At 45.8% G+C, this 17,945-nt stretch overlaps 1 protein-coding gene across 4 annotated transcripts in view; it reads right to left on the bottom strand.

Moving 5' to 3' along the window:
* ptprua (protein tyrosine phosphatase receptor type Ua) overlaps positions 1 to 17,945 on the bottom strand; it is a 219,007-nt gene that overhangs the window by 20,160 nt on the left and 180,902 nt on the right. For 2 of the 4 annotated variants that reach the window (XM_066673817.1, XM_066673820.1), the window contains 3 exons: positions 17,836 to 17,912; positions 14,709 to 14,726; positions 9,327 to 9,363 (listed from right to left, as the gene is read on the bottom strand). In XM_066673817.1, the coding sequence (XP_066529914.1) occupies positions 9,327 to 9,363; positions 14,709 to 14,726; positions 17,836 to 17,912 (132 nt within the window). The remainder of the gene's footprint in view (positions 1 to 9,326; positions 9,364 to 14,708; positions 14,727 to 17,835; positions 17,913 to 17,945) is intronic. The other 2 variants (XM_066673819.1, XM_066673821.1) reach the window with 1 other exon arrangement.

Here is a 17,945-nt window from a genome sequence, read left to right as displayed (position 1 = left end):
TACTCATTTGTTTATTGTAAACACAGAGCACGTTTTGGGAATTTAGCGTCATGGCACACACACGGTTAACAGCTGCGGACTGCAGAGTTTGAAAAGGATTCAGCTCATCTGCTGAACTCACGGAGGACAGTAAGAAATGCTTTATTTCGTGAAGTGGACTGATCCCATGGATGATTTTTGTGATAGGTAAATGAAATCCTTTCTTTCAAATGAAATAAACCCATCTTCTGCATTCATTCACGCTTACTGTGTAAACACCGCCAAATACGGGTAAATTAAAATAAAGAATAAACTAAATAAGTATTACTAAGGGCATCTACTCACATTGATTATTTTTCAGAAATGTGGAAAATATTTCACCAATACCAGAATAACCACGCCGTCCTGTGTGCAAACACCGTTATGCGAACAGAAACACATGATACTAGGTCATAGGTCATGTATAAATACTGCACTTGTATTATTAGTAAATATTTACAGGGGCTGCTGCAATATACACTGCTAAGTAAATCTCTGTTACTGCTCACAGGGCAACTACTCAATTTTATTTATTTATTTATTTATTTGTGTTTAGCCAACATCATGGCCCATCATCAACATCAGCAGAGAACCAACGTTGGTACAAAAACTACTAAAAGGGTTCTTTGAGCAATGACATGGAAGAACCAGTTTTGCAGTCAGTTTATTTATAAAGCACATTTAAAAACAGCAAATGTTGACCAAAGTTCTGTCCAAAAAAATATAGCAAAAGAAAAACATAAGACACAGACAACAGATCCCAATATAAATAACATTCATTCATTCATTATCTGTAACCGCTTATCCAGTTCAGGGTCGCAGTGGGTGGGCCTACCTGGAATCATTGGACGCAAGGCGGGAATACACCCTGGAGGGGGCGCCAGTCCTTCACAGGGCAACACAGACACACACACACATTCACTCACACACTCACACCTACGGACACTTTTGAGACGCCAATCCACCTACCAACGTGTGTTTTTGGACTGTGGGAGGAAACCGGAGCCCCCGGAGGAAACCCACCGTGCCGCCCTTATAAATCACATTATAAAGATAAAACACAAAAATATTACTAACTCTCAAGAACCACAAGCCGAAGAATAAACACAAGGTTAAAGATGAGATTGGGGTCAGACTCTAATATGCAGCGTGTTCTTTTTAAGAGGCGAGATGCAGCATTTTGTACCGACTGTAACCTCAAGATAGAGGCTTGTCAGACACCAGCATAAAAAAAAATTACAATAACCCATTCATTCATTCATTCATTCATTCATTCATTGTATGTAACCCTTATCCAGTTCAGGGCAGCGGTGGGTCCGAAGTGTACCTGGAAGCACTGGACGCAAGGCAGCAACACACCCTGGAGGGGTCCTTCACAGGGCGACACACACTCACACATTCACTCACACACTCACACCTACGGACACATTTTAGTCTCCAATCCACCTACCAACATGTGTTTTTGGAGCGTTGGAGGAAACCAGAGCACCCGAAGGAAACCCACGCAGACACAGGGAGAACACACCACACTCCTCACAGACAGTCACCCTGAGGAAACGCATGCAGACACAGGGAGAACACACCACACTCCTCACAGACAGTCACCCGAAGGAAACCCACGCAGACACAAGGAGAACACACCACACTCCTCACAGACAGTCACCTGGAGGAAACCCACGCAGACACAGCGAGAACACACCACACTCCTCACAGACAGTCACCCAGAGGAAACCCACGCAGACACAGGGAGAACAGACCATACTCCTCACAGACAGTCACCCAGAGGAAACCCACGCAGACACAGGGAGAACAGACCATACTCCTCACAGACAGTCACCCGGAGCTGGACTCAAACCCACAACCAGTGTGTCCAAAAATCAACACTTCAGTTTTATTTTATTTGAAGTTTAAAACATTTAATGGCATCCAGGCTTCGAATAATAACACAATGGTTATAAAGAGTTTGAATCTCTGCTCCGGGGGCAGGTAAATGTGGGTGTCATCTGCATAGCAGCCATAGTCAGAAAAGAGAGTGAACTGAAGCGATGTTATTTTGGAACCACTCATTTGTACTAAATCACTACTAATATATAATTAAAATTATATTAAGTTACATTTAATATACACTGCTTGAACTAGTCTGATATTTTTGTCTCTCCTCTAATACAATTTAAATATATTTCTCTGAGCTTGAGCTGCCGCCTCAACTCTAAAACACATTTAAATGAGATTAAATTATTAATAAAATACAAAATAAAAGTCACTAATATAAACAAACAATCAGACCGTGTCAAAATAATAATCACTAATAGATATAGAAAATAGATAAGAAATGGACTTATACATCCATCCATCATCTGTAACCGCTTATCCAATTTAGGGTCGCGGGGGGTCCAGAGCCTACCTGGAATCATCGGGCGCAAGGCGGGAATACACCCTGGAGGGGACGCCAGTCCTTCACAGGGCAACACAGACACACTGTCAGGAACGAGGGGCGGATTGAGGGAGGCGGACGCACTCGCTAAAACACAGCTTTTAATAAAGGAAAACAACAAAACAGAGACCTGAACAAAACGAAAACAAACAGGGAGCTAACCAGGCTAAACTAAACAAGGGGAGCTAAACAGGGCAAACGGGACTGACAGACTAAAGACCAAACGAAGGAACGAGAGAGGAAAAGAAACTACGACACGAAACAACGACTAGGGAAACAGACACGGAAAAACTGTGGAGACAGACGGACAGACTCGAAAACACGACCGACTAGACATGAGAAAAGTGAAATGAGAAATGTACGACAAACAGGACGTGACACAAGAGGGCTTAAATACAGACACAAACGAGACACACCTGGACAGATAACGAGGACGGGTTAACACATGACAGACGAGGAGGCGGGACAAAGGCGGAGACTAGAACATAAACAAAACAGAGCCATGTGCAAATAAAGCACATGGCGGGGACAACAGACTGACAGGACGAAGGCGTGACAGATGCCCCCCCCAAGAACGCGCAACTCCCGGGCGCGTACTCCTAAACCCCCCAGGAGCTGGCACTGGAGAGGGCACGGAAAACAAGACAGGACAACAAACCAACGGGTGACAGGACTCAGGACAGGACGGGAACAGACACAGGAGCTGGGGACACGACAGGACCGAATATACGAGACGGGACATGGGACATGACAGGAGACTGACAAAGGGGGGCAGCAAGAGACGAGAACGGACTGGACAGGACAGGAGTGGACACATGGGACTTGACAAGGTTTTTGACATTGGACATGACACTGGATGGAAACAGGGACTGGACAGGAGCAGAGACTGGTGACAAGACACTGGACAGGATAGGAACGTTAGACTGGACAGGGGTACGTGACTGGACAGAAGACAGGACAGGTGACATGACTTGGTGCTGGGACTGGACGGGAGCAGAGACTGGTGACAAGACACTGGACAGGATAGGAACGTTAGACTGGACAGGGGTACGTGACTGGACAGAAGACAGGACAGGTGACATGACACTAGACTGGAACGGAGACGGGACTGGAGACTGGACAGGGGATTGGAAGGGAAACTGGACCGGAGACAAGACAGGTGACTGGACATTGGACGGATACGGGAACTGGACGTGAGACAAGACAGAGGGTTGAAACGGGGACTGGACAGGGCTGACAGGGGACTGGACATGAGGCAGGACAGGAGACTGGACTGGACTTGGTAGGGGAACAGGGACCAAGACGTTTACGGGGACAGACATGAATACAGTAACAGGTACAGGGACAGAGACAAAGGCTGACACGGGTACTGGGACAAGGACAGAAACGGGAACCATGACAGGGACAGACAAGGGAACCAAAATAACAGGGCGGTGCCCAGGACTGGCTAATGTCTGTGTGGCAGTCTGAGGAACCAGCCTGGGCACAGTTCTGGGGATCGGCCCTGAAGTCCTTCGGGCCGACCTACGGACATGGACAGGAGCGGCCGTAGCCACAGTCACGGGGACAGGAGAGGCCGTAGCCACAGTCACGGGGACAGGAGAGGCCGTAGCCACAGTCACGGGGACAGGAGAGGCCGTAGCCACAGTCACGGGGACAGGAGAGGCCGTAGCCGCCATCACGGAGACTGGAGCGGCGGGTGCCGCCATCACGGAGACTGGAGCGGCGGGTGCCGCCATCACGGAGACTAGAGCGGCGGGTGCCGCCATCACGGACACAGGAGCGGCGGGTGCCGCCATCACGGACACAGGAGCGGCGGGTGCCGCCATCACGGACACAGGAGCGGCGGGTGCCGCCATCACGGAGACTGGAGCGGCGGGTGCCGCCATCACGGAGACTGGAGCACGTGCGACGACGTCCACGGAGGCAGAGGAATCTGCGCCGTCGTCCACGGAGACTGGAGAACGTGCGACGACGTCCATGGAGGCAGAGGAATCTGCGCCGTCGTCCACGGAGACTGGAGAACGTGCGACGACGTCCACGGAGGCAGATGAATCTGCGACGTCGTCCACGAAGACAGGCGCGGCAGGAGGCGCCGCGTTAACGAAGATAGGCGCGGCTGGAGGTGCCGCGCTCTCGAGGACAGGAGCGGCCGTTGGCGCCGCGTTCACGAAGATAGGCGCGGCTGGAGGTGCCGCGCTCTCGAGGACAGGAGTTTGTGCTGCTCGCCGGGCTCGCGCTGGAGCTGTAAAGGGTTTAGGGGGTTTCACAGGCGCACCCATTAGATCACCTCGAGGTGCGCCCCTGTTAGCCTCAGACCTCAGAGCTACGGAGGTGAGGCTAACAGCCCCTACCCTTAACGCCCCCCCAAAAATTTCCCCGGACCTGAGGGGGTAATCCTCCAGCGAGGGGGGAACTCCAGCACGGTTCTTCCGCCGACTCTTTCGACTCCTGCTGGCGCAACTACTCGATTCCCGAGTCGACTCCTCCGCTATAGGATCCGGAGCAGCGCCAGGCAGGAGCTGGAGCCGGCGACTCCATTCCGAGGCCGCTTTCAAAGCCTCCCCCACAGGATCTTTGGGGCCTGTACGGAATGGAGTCCGGCGAACGGCACATCCCTTGAGATAATAGTCTGTGCTAGCTGCGTCCTGGGGGTCGTACATTCTGTCAGGAACGAGGGGCGGATTGAGGGAGGCGGACGCACTCGCTAAAACACAGCTTTTAATAAAGGAAAACAACAAAACAGAGACCTGAACAAAACGAAAACAAACAGGGAGCTAACCAGGCTAAACTAAACAAGGGGAGCTAAACAGGGCAAACGGGACTGACAGACTAAAGACCAAACGAAGGAACGAGAGAGGAAAAGAAACTACGACACGAAACAACGACTAGGGAAACAGACACGGAAAAACTGTGGAGACAGACGGACAGACTCGAAAACACGACCGACTAGACATGAGAAAAGTGAAATGAGAAATGTACGACAAACAGGACGTGACACAAGAGGGCTTAAATACAGACACAAACGAGACACACCTGGACAGATAACGAGGACGGGTTAACACATGACAGACGAGGAGGCGGGACAAAGGCGGAGACTAGAACATAAACAAAACAGAGCCATGTGCAAATAAAGCACATGGCGGGGACAACAGACTGACAGGACGAAGGCGTGACACACACACACATTCACTCACACACTCACACCTACGGACACTTTCGAGTCGCCAATCCACCTGCAACATGTGTTTTTGGACTGTGGGAGGAAACCGGAGCACCCGGAGGAAACCCACGCGGACACGGGGAGAACACACCAACTCCTCACAGACAGTCACCCGGAGCGGGAATCGAACCCACAACCTCCAGGTTCCTGGAGCTGTGTGACTGCGACACTACCTGCTGCGCCACCGTGCCGCCCTGGACTTATACAACACTAAGAATATAAATATATTTAAAGGGCACGTACAGTAATAACACTGCACGGTTTCACTCAGCGTTTACTAAGAGTAACGTAAAGTAAGTTAAATTACATATTAGTAATGACAAAACAATGGTTCCAAAATAGTACACTTTAAATACACTCTTATTTCCACAAGGGAGTGAAAGGAAATGCTATTTTTCCTAAAGACGGATCCTAAGGGAAACATACGCAGTGAAAATAAAGTTGGCCTGAGAATGGAACCCAACTTTTAAATCAGTAAAGGACTCTTTAAAAAGAAAGTTATTTTACAGAATCAAATGTGCTCTGTCTACGGCATGCGTCTGATTTATTTTTAAGAGTGGGGGGGATCGGGAGGTCAGGGTGGAGAACACAGGAATCTTGGTTTTACCCAGAAGCCTCAGTGAGGACTGGATCACAGAGGTACTGAGCTCCATCACTTCAGAGAGCACAGCTCATATACACCCCTCTGACTCTTAGCATTGGGCCTAAGGACGTTGGGATCATGTGCAGCTGCTCCACAGTGACCTGTTCCAGTCCCTGATACAGACTCACACTGAGGTCAGGAGTGGACGGATCCTCTGCTCATTATTACCCTCATTATAAGGTGCGTCTGTATATATTTAAGACTAAGCTTAAGACTAAACTACAAACTAATTCCAAAGGTCACACATCATCGACTGTGAAGTTTAATCCATGATTAAGCTTAATCCGTGTCCGGAAAACTGGCTCAGGCTTGATTTAAATCAAACCAACACACTGCATTATGTTTTCCAGTGTAAATACCAAGGACAGACACACACACACACACCCTGCTGTTAGCCTTCACAGCCAGGGTAGAGCCTAGCGCTGCATGCTAATGTCTTTCACACACACACACACACACACACACACTTTGTTTTCATACATTCTTGGGACTTCCATTCCTTTGTGGAGATTTCAGACTAATCTTATCCATAATTACTTTAAGCCTAAACTTAACCCTAACCCTTAGTCCTAAGTTTTACCATAACAGCAACAGGTCTAACTCTAAACCAGAGCTCTAATCCTAACCTTAACCATAATTACATCCAGCCTAAAGTTAACCCAAACCTGCACCTGGAACTAAAACCTAGTCCTCATCTTAATCCAAAACATCTTCACCACAGAGTGCAATGAATTACAGAGTGGGGACCAGGTTTCTGTCCCTTTAAAAGACAAAACGAACCACAAGGTCCCCACAACATACTATACATTTACCTGGAACACACACACACACACACACAAGAGAGAGAGAGAGAGAGAGAGAGAGAGAGAGAGAGAGAGAGAGAGAGAGAGAGAGAGAGAGAGAGAGAGAGAGAGAGCTCTAAACAACAGCTACAATAAACAGTGTAAAAAATCTAATATTAATTACAGAGTGGCCTCAGCACAGTGTTGGAATACTAAGTAGGAGACAGAGACAGAGGTGACATATACACACACACACACACACACACACACACACACACACACACACACACATATTATACAGAACTGTCTACAAGTGAGAGACCACAATTTACTTATTTACTTTCCAGTCAAAACAAGCATTAAGTTGGTTTCTCATTTGCACTTCAGGAGACAGGGTTTGAACCGAAGAGAATTCTACAGTGACCAAAAACCCTCTGGTGTCATCTGTGTCCATCCCTCTATCCACCAGAGAACAACCGCTCAGCAACGTGGGTCTTTACGGTGCAGTGTATGTTTCTAAAACCCACCATTTCTGTTTATTCATCGGTGTGAATGTGAACTCTAGTGCTATCTGTGTGTGTACAGTGTAGTTTATGACTGATATGGGTCACTGTAGGGGGAGTGAGGAGCTGTGTGTGTACAGTGTAGTTTGTGACTGATGTAGTTCACTGTACAGGGAGCGAGGAGCTGTGTGTGTACAATGTAGTTTATGACTGATGTAGTTCACTGTACAGTGTGTGTACAGTGTAGTTTATGACTGATGTAGTTCACTGTAGCGGGAGCGAGGAGCTGTGTGTGTACAGTGTAGTTTATGACTGATGTAGTTCACTGTAGAGGGAGCGAGGAGCTGTGTGTACAGTGTAGTTTATGACTGATGTATTTCACTGTAGAGGGAGCAAAGAGCTGTGTGTACAGTGTAGTTTATGACTGATGTAGTTCACTGTAAAGGGAGCGAGGAGCTGTGTGTACAGTGTAGTTTATGACTGATGTAGTTCACTGTAGAGGGAGCGAGGACCTGTGTGTACAGTGTAGTTTATGACTGATGTAGTTCACTGTAGAGGGAGCGAGGAGCTGTGCGTGTACAGTGTAGTTTATGACTGATGTAGTTCACTGTAGAGGGAGGGAGGAGCTGTGTGTACAGTGTAGTTTATGACTTTTGTAGTTCACTGTAGAGGGAGTTATCCTTGTCCACACAAGAACAGAGGCCACGGCGTCTCCACAGACCTCCTGCTCCTTGGGGGGCGCTCTCAGAAACCTCAGTGTTCAGGACATGGACAAGGCTTTATGTAACAAACCAGAACCATGTGGCAGCTAGGGAATGAAGAAGAAAGAAGTAGAAGGTTTATGTGGCCCAGTGACATCCAATCCTCACAGCAATGTTCCAGCATCTCGTCGGAAGAGGACAGAGAGAATTCTGCAGTAAAAACTCCTGATTAATTCCCTTCCTTTCAGAAACACCACCGGACGTGAGCTGGTGTAATGTATATGTTATTCATGTGGAAATGCTCTTCACGTTTGGATCTATTAAACTCTCTCTCTCTCTCTCTCTCTCTCTCTCTCTCTCTCTCTCTCTCTCTCTCTCTCTCTCTCTCTCTCTGTGTATGTGTGTGTGTGTGTGTGTGTGTGTCTGATCACAGCCCCGAGGCCATCTCCAGCCTCTGGCTATTGTATCCATCCAAGAAATCAAACAACAGATCACGTAAACAAGCAACAATCAAATAAAAAACACACAACACAAACTGCACACAATCTGTGCACACACAGGCTCAGAGAGAGAGAGAGAGAGAGAGAGAGAGACAGGGAGAGAGAGACAGAAATTGGTGACATTAAACTGAAAATGAAGAAAAAGATGTGACGTATGTGTGTAAGAGAAAAAGAGAAATAAAAGAAAGTGTGTGTGTGTTTGTGTGTTGTCTCAAATAAAGAAAAATTATTACACAAAGTTCAACAAACAAAACGAGGGATGGAGACAGAGAGAGAGAGAGCGAGAGAGAGAGAGAGAGAGAGAGAGAGAGAGAGAGGGAGAGAGAGAGAGAGAGAGAGACAGAGGGTCCTCTCCTGGTGGTACATCCACTGGGATGAATTCATCAAACACCAATAACAGTATTTACTCATGGATTATTCAAAGCCTTCAGACTCGAGCCACACACACACAAACACACAAACAAATACACACGTATGATCTCAGATATTCGCCCGTTTCAAAGATAGTATAGGGGTCTTTACCTTGAGTAGCGATGAAATGATTAGAACGTTGATAACCCTGAGAGAGAGAGAGAGAGAGAGAGAGAGAGAGAGAGAGAGAGAAGAGAGAGAGAGAGAGAGAGAGAGAGAGAGAGAGAGAGAGAGAGAGAGAGAGATGGAGGTATTAAATCCAAATATAAACACTGTATAGATCAGAAGTGGGTCAATGTCCTGCAGGGTACACACCTCCCACACACACCGATCAACCGTAAAATTAAACACAGCATTAAAACCACAAATAGGGTCCAGAGAGACCACCACAGATTCGCCGGAGTAGGGAATCAAACCCAGTTTACTCCACAATAGTCTGAATAGGCTGCTGAATTACAATTAGAATCTGAATCACTTTATTGGCCCCTGTGCTGCATACAGAGGAATTTGTTCTCCACATTAACCCAATCCGTGCAGTGAAACACACATTAACACACACACTAGTGAACACAAGGGGGCAGTGAGCAGTGACTGGAGTGGAGGGCAGCCCTAGCCACGGCACCTGGGGAGCAGTTGGGGGTTAGGCACCTTGCTCAAGGGCACTTCAGTCATGCCCTGGTGGCTCTGGTTATCTAACCAGCAACGTTCCAGTTACACGTCCAGTGCTGCCCCATGTGTGATGACCACATCATTAGTGTAGAGATTCCAGCCATTATATTTGACGATAGCTAGAGAAATCCAGCTGAATGTGCTTCAGGCAGCAGAGAAGTAGCACTTTGTAGTGTGTAGCCTGCTGTATCTCTTGGTGCTTTTCTGCTGCATGGGATCTGCTCGACTCCACTCACTTTTAGCTGGTCACTTTTCCACTTCCACAGCTCCTTCATGACACCGATGACGTCACAAAACCTCTAATCTCTAATGGGAACCGCGGGCTTTAAAAACCACAACAACGCGGCGATAAAGTCAGGTGCTGTTTACTCGTTGTGTGGCGTGTTGTTGTCTCACAGGAGCAGTTTTCCTTGTCTCACGTTGGGCTTTTGCTGGAGATTTTCCTCAGACACCGCCCCAAGGAGTGTCTGACCCTCTTCAGAAAACCCCCGGGGGAATGTTACAAGCTGCTGCTGAGAGTCGGATAAAAACTAATGTGAAAGCTGCTGTAACTTCAGATATTTTACAGGTGGTGAATTTGTGCTGGAGGTCTGTGTTTCATGGTGATTGACAGGTCTCCAGCCAATCAGAGCTCTGCAACGTTTACACCTCACATTCAGTACTGACTCGGCTCGGTTAGAACCAGTCGTTAGGTTCCAGGAGCAGACCAGGTTTGGCCAGTGGAAATGCAGAAGAGTCGAGGCGAGTAGGTTCAATGCCATGAAATAGCACTCTGACTCTGTCTCTGTAGGTTGGAACACACCTTCTTAGCTCACTACATACTACTGGACATTATTAGGAACAAAGCTAATGTCCAGTCAGTGTCACAAATTCAGTTTCCGAGGCAGAGAGAGCCCTGACGTCAGGAACAGACTGGCGGTGCATGTGAGGCAGAGAGAGCACTGAGGCTTCCCTATTCCTCCAGGTCTGAGTTTTCCAAGCTTCTGGGTTGCAGCAGCTCCTTGGAGCCTCAGGAGTGGGGACTGGAGCTAAGTGAGAATCTGCTCCAATGTGCATTTAGATTAAAAAATTATTGATTGATTGATAAAGACTAAATTAAGAACACAATCCTGGCTCTTCCAGGGTTTCTGAAAGGGTTTGTGTGTTCCTCTCTTCACTGCACTCTCCTCACCACTGGGAAGGTTCTACACTACACTCTGGAACACTGCTGTGAGGATCTGATGGCATTCTGCCTCAGAAACTTTAGTGAGGTCAAGTGCTGATGTTGAACCATTGTTCTTGGACCTTACTAAGGTTTTTTTTTTCTGGGTGAATGCCATCAAATCTTCACAGCAATGCTTCAGCATCTATCATGAGACCTTCTTTGAAGATTATCAGTTGAACAGAAGTGAAGTTCTGACTGATTTTTCCCTGAGATCTCGTCTTGTCTCAGTGAGCTTCCTGTCAGGGAGGAGGGAAAAACAGAGACAACGTGAGGTATATTTAAGTTTATTTCTGTAGAGATCACAACCAAACACCAAACGGAAGGGGAACTCAGAGCTGGAGAGAGAGTGGGATTATATAATCCAGATTCAATGTGGGCTAAAAGCCAGTGAAGGCAGTTACACTCTCATTCCAAAAAACGGAGGAATAAAGATGTGGAGGAGAGGAAAAATCCATTATTTAATCCATTATATTCTTTATTTGTGTTCTGATGATGTATTAGGGTCTTGAAAGTCATCCCGTGCTGTAGGGGGAGCTCCAAGGGGAGAGAGGACAAGGGGGAGGGAGGAATGAGAAATGGGATTGGACCTAAGTAGGGAGAGCTATTTTTTTTATAAGAAGTTGCAATTTTGTATTACAGTGTTTAAAATGCATTTCAGAGGAATCTGGAAGCAGAATCTGGAAGTGTGTGTGTGTGTGTGTGTGTGTGTGTGTGTGTGTGTGTGTGTGTCAGAGTGGGGGCGGGACTTGAAAATATTCACATCTACAAAAGAGAGGCGCTGGAGAAAACCTTTGGGAACCATTGCTGATTTTCTGATTAAAATGGAATGATTATTTTATGGGACATGGTTTTTGTCCTCAGAAGGAAGACAAGTCCCCACAATGTCATAGATATATACAACACACACATACACACACACACACACACACACACACACACACACTGCAAACTGTCACGTAACCAGATGCACTCTTCTTAAATCTAGTAGTATTCCACTGTGAGAGTTTTAGATTATTCACTTTCACGTTAAAATCACGTGAAACCCAGGAAATACAAGTGGAATAACCTTAAAATACTCTTTCAACAACCTGATACAGAGAATATTAGAGACACTGAGAGGTTTTAAGCAGATTGGGCTGAATGAGGGATAATCAGTTGGGTTCTGAGAGATTGAGAGAGAGAGAGAGAGAGAGAGAGAGAGAAGTGGAAGATATGAACGGAGAGAAAGCGACAGGTGTTTTTAAACTGAAATGAACTGATGCTGTTGATGTGTCTGCGATGATAATTTCTCTGGAAATCACCCACAGAGCTGCCACTCGCTTTTTAACATCTGTAATTTCTGCTGAAGTGGGAACCCTGGGACTAATTACCCAACACCTTCCCATCTCCAGCCCCCGGCGGCTCCACCTTAACAATTTGTTTTGCAGTTTCGAGTCAATTACCAGCGGCTGATTCGGTGTCAGGTTTAATGAAGAACTAAAAGTTGATCCTGTGCACTACAACGTTGATCAAAAACCAGATTTATTCAAATGGACGTTTCTCCTGCGGTGTGGTAATTTGGAATAAGAAATACGAGAGTACGGTGGCCCAGAGGGTCACAGACTGAGAAAGGGCACAATAATCTAAACTGGGAAAACATACATGAATACATAAGTAAAGTTAAAGTGAAAATATGATGAAATTAAAGGAATGCATTCAAATCTATACAAAAAATACATTTGTGGCCAAACAGTGCAACGCAATAAAGTAAAAATCATAAGATAAAAGAAAATAAAGGCAGAGAAGATAACAATAGGCAATTAACTTCAAATTTATACTGAACTTGTGTGCGAGACAAGGTCAAATGTTTGATTTTGTGAAATGTTTATTTTAAGAATACGGTGGCCCAGTGGGTAAAAATCCAGGACACAACAAAATCAAGTGAAGATACCAATGCCGGAGAGGAGAATACAATGATGACACAGTGTCTCTGATGCAAAGGTAGTACCCCCTGGTGGAGCAGTACTATAACGTAAGAAAAACAAAACTCCCAACAGCAACTGCTGTGTCTGATCCACTCGCACCAGCACAACACACACTAACACACCACCACCATGTCAGTGTCACTGCGAATGATCCACCATCACATCACACCTCCTCTGTGGGGGTCCTGAGCGCTGAAGAACGGGGGGGGGGGATGGGGGGGTAGTAAAATATGCAGCGCAAAAGATAGACTACAGAGTTACCGTTTGGTCACTTCTTTGATCAAAAAGAAGGTTGTTTTAATGCAATGCCTGGGCAGTGCGTCTACATCAAACGTCTCTAACTGTATCTGAGTTCATTTAATTTTTCTCTATGTTCTCTCTGAATGTTATATAATGTTTTGACCCTCTGGGCCACCGCATGAAGGGCCTGATAAGTCGTGCATATGTGTGTGTGTTTGTATGTGTGTGTGTGTGTGTGTGTGTGTGTGGGATACGTCGAGCAGCAGGTGTGACCAGGAGAAAACAAAGAGAGAAATATAAAAACAAAAGAAAACAAAGGCTCTTGGGGCTGCGTTATAAAACCGCTCAGCCTCCCACTGCAGCATGTGAAGTGGAGAACATAAAGCCCACACAAGGGCTTTCTAACCAGCCCCTGTCACGACAGGGCCCTCACGCTTCGGGCGGAGGCTCTGAACTGCAGAGTGTGTTCTGAAACCGTCCTATGTTTTTGACCCTGCGTAGGCCGGGGTGACTTCGAAATATATTTAACAGCAATAACAACATTATCAATTCTGTATCGACCCAAACACACGCCGCTGACTCCTGCAGGGTCCCTACTCCACTCCACTCCACTCAACAGGGTTCTGGAAGCGGGTTCTTGTTTAGTGGCTGTTCTCTCATGGTTTAGAGAGAGCCGAGTAGAGACTAAACTGTGGCGTGTAAACCTTGCAGAGCGCTGATTGTCCAGAGGGAGTCATCACATTACGCCACGCAACGCAGACGTCCAGCACCAACTCTCCATCTGTAAAATCTCCAGCTGCAGCAGAGATCACGTTTGTTTTTATCCAACTCACGACAGCAGCTCGTAAAATTACGCCGTGGTCTTTTGAAGAGGTTCAAACGCTCCTTGGATCGGTGGCCGATGAAAGAATCCAGCGAGAGCTGGATGCTGCAACAAGGAAGGAACAAACTCTACTGATCTGTCTGAACTGATGACGGAGCTATGTTCAGTCCCAAACAACAACAACAACACGCCAATCCACCATGAGTAAATACCGCTTAACATTACCACCACTGTTGTGGTTTCCAAAGACCACTGTTCCCCTTAGAGAAACTGGACGTCTGCGTTGCGTGGCATAGAGTGACGACTCTCTCTGGACACTGCAAGGTTTACACGCCACGGTTTAGTCCCTACTCGACTCGCTCTGAACCACGTTCTGGATAAAGAGCTGCATGATTTACAGTCACACTGATCTGCAGCATGTTTGGCAATGTTCATAATTGGGATTTGTGTGATGTAAAATGTTCAAGAAGCGAGGGATCACAGAGAAAAGCCAGAGAAGACACACAGTGAAGGATGAAAAATGAAAGACAATGACAACAAAATGAACACAAACAATTGAGGCACAGAAGACGGAGAAATAGAAGAGTACTTACTTCCCTGTTTATCCGAATCTAAGGGATCCACAATAAAAGGAGGAGGAGAGAAAGGGAGGAGAGTGAGAGAGAGAGAGAGAGAGAGAGAGAGAGAGAGACAAAGAGACTAATTACAGTGATTAAAGAAGAAGAAGGTAAAGAAGATAAAGGTGTTGAGAAACGAGGGGCTCTGAGTCGAGTCGGACAGAGTTTCAGAACTACTTTAAAGTTCAGGAAGAAGTGAAGAAACGTGTTATGCCTCTCATTACAGTCCCTCTGCTCTGTGAAGAGTTTAAACAAACAAACAATTCTTCACTCTTTCTTTGTAAAATAAGGCTGAAACAAACACCACAATCTCTAAAACATGCAAAAACATATTTTATTCTTCATATAAGTCAATGGAATAACAATTTTGTCCGAATAATTCTGAAGCATTTCTGTTCATCTGATCACCATGGAGTTTACACACAGTTTAAAGCAACTCTACATAATATTTGTACCTTAAAATTGCAGCTTCAGAATCACAGTGATAATCCACTAAGCTCTAAAAGGGTGAATAGAGCCTCTGTTGTTGCTACTCTGAACTCAGCACTGCAGAAACTGCACTATGTTACTTTGGAGGAGGGTAGGAAACCACTTTCCACCTTCTCCTCAACCTGTAAAAGTGAATTACACTCTGCAACTGTAGGGGGAGCCCGGGAATAAAAATACCAAATCTTACCTATTGTTGCTTTAAAAGAGGAGTTCATCTATTTTCAGAGTTTAACATCATTTATGAACTTGTTTAATGTGATTTACAGGGTGCTTTTTATGCCTGTTGTTTAAAACATCCATGTTGTGCAACATCCACATCATACGCTACACACAACTGTTCCTCACATCGACTTTTTCAATCTTATTGTTCATGAAGAGGCAGTTACAGAGGCTAAAGCAGGCTCTTTAATGATGTCAGGGGAGAACGTGTGGGTATTTTACAGATGTGTGTTCCTGCTTGTGATGCTAAACAAAACTATATTGACCTGCTGGGAATTTCAGGGACCGAATAACAGCCTGTGATTCACTGACCATCATCAAGAAAAGTAGGGATTTTGTTTTAATTATGTGTCTTTAAAATGGCATTTTAGGAAAACACTGTTCATTTACAGTCATCAATTCATCTGACTAGGATTTATTTTACAACAGGAAATCACTTCATATATTTATAGTTTCTTATATCATAGATTTCCATTCTGAATCTTTAATAAATAATATTACTATTATTATCCTTTTAATCAGCAAAAGATATTAGAAGTGGACACAGTGAGTCTGAAAATAAAGCCATCTCCAAAAATATACCATTAAACCTCTTGGTAAAGAGAGAAAACCTTCCCCCAAACGTTTTAAATTAACGTATTGCTGCTTCCACCACAAAGCCTCTGGTCATCTTTGAGTTTTTCAAGATAATGATCCCAGACATACAAACAAATCCGCACAAAACAGCTCCACAGCAACAGAATCCAGGTTGTTGTGGCAGGTGCAATGCTTTAACCTAAACCCACCTGAAAAGACAGAGGTGTGAGATGAGGAACAGAGTCTAAAGAAAGAATCTAGAACCTTGGAGAAGCCGGATCATGTCTTGGTTTTCTGCAAGTTGTTCGTGTGTTTCCTGGAGGCTGCTCCTGAGTAAAAGTGTAAGGTTCGCAATAACAGTGAGAGATTTCACCGTGATAATGTTTTTAATAAGAGTTTGGGTTTAATTTGACTCTTTTACCTCACTTAAAGTCTCAGATTTTCAGATTTGTGAGAGCGAGATTGCTCTAATTAACCACAAAGCCATTTCTTCATCACCTTTACCAGGGGTGGCTGTAATTACGGAGGCTGCTGGAGTCATGACACGGCTCCAGTGTTAATACCCTACTGGGCTTAAAACAGCGGTGGCTTTATGGTGATATGAGACAGAAAAAATGGAGATAATTACATTATTATTTTTTTTTTAATAAATAAATAAGAACCTCTTAAAGGGACACTGTGTAACTCTGCTACAGAGCACACAGGTCAGAAACCGACCACATCACACTGGGTTTATTGAGGGCTGCACACAGGTAAACTCCCAGGAAACCAGAAGGAAGCCCCTCATTCCCAAATAATCCCACGGTGGTCAGTCGGAGTGGTTCTGAGCATCAGAAATAGCGCTGTGGAATCTGAGGAGACGATCTACAGTAGATCAGTCCAACTGACCCCTGGATCATGGGCTAAATGTTCAGAAGGGGTCATGATTGGACACTAATGACTGGACAAAAGGACGGAGGGTGTCTATCGCCTAGTGGAACCTGTCCTGCACGCTCTGTCCTCTGTCCTCCGGCCTCCACATGAGGAGAAAGAGCTGTGTCCAGCTTTAAAGGATCCTCCCCTTGTTGCACAAACGGTGCAGCCATAAAACCCACTCTGAAAACCTTCACTTAGACACAGACCATTAGCAGAGCGTGAAATCCCCTCAGAGAAATCCCCCCACAGAGCCTGGAGTCCAGAGAAAACACCGTCCACAGCTTTACACAAACACACACACACACACACTAACTCTACGCCTAAACACAGAAGAGACTAAAACGTCTCTCGTCCCAGTGCCACAGTCCAGCGAACAGAACCATCTGCGAGGCCCTAAAGACCCAACCCACCCTTTCAATGGACAGATCCCTAAAGAAATATTCACTGAAATGTTCTGAAAAGAGGACCTGATTGAGAACCATAGCACTTTCAGTCTGTAGCACATCCACATCATGGACATCAAGCTGGAGCACACTCTTGAGAGAGGGTTTCATTTGTCACACGCGTCAGGAACCTCATCAGCTAAGAGGCAGGGCTTTCCACCCACAGGCCAATGGTAGAGGGGTGGGTGGAGAAGAGGCGGAGACTAATAAACATAGATCTCTATATGAAGGTGTCCACTTCATTTTACTGCTTTTACTGTGTTTTTACAGTTTTAAAGTGGGTAAGATCATAAATCTCTTCAACACACATTCCTTTAAGTATATTCTGAAGCAGCTAATTTACCAACGAGTTATTCTTTCACCCAGAGCCCTCCGCCCTGTGTCTAGGAAAGTGGCCTGGACAGAAGTGACCAGAGGTGACAGTAGGGAAGGAATGTAGGAAGGAAGGGCTCAGCACTCACGTCGATGTAGTTAGCATTGACGTAGTCAGAGTTGGGGTCGGCGAGGAGAGAGTGCAGCTTCACGCGATGGCGGTCGTCTGGAGGATTTAAAAAAATAGAAACACATGAGA

This window comes from Hoplias malabaricus, chromosome 6 (assembly GCF_029633855.1).
Source record: "Hoplias malabaricus isolate fHopMal1 chromosome 6, fHopMal1.hap1, whole genome shotgun sequence".
Taxonomy (NCBI): domain Eukaryota; kingdom Metazoa; phylum Chordata; class Actinopteri; order Characiformes; family Erythrinidae; genus Hoplias; species Hoplias malabaricus.
The sequence above is the reverse complement of the archived record's forward strand: the minus strand, read 5'-3'. Positions and strand labels throughout refer to the sequence as shown.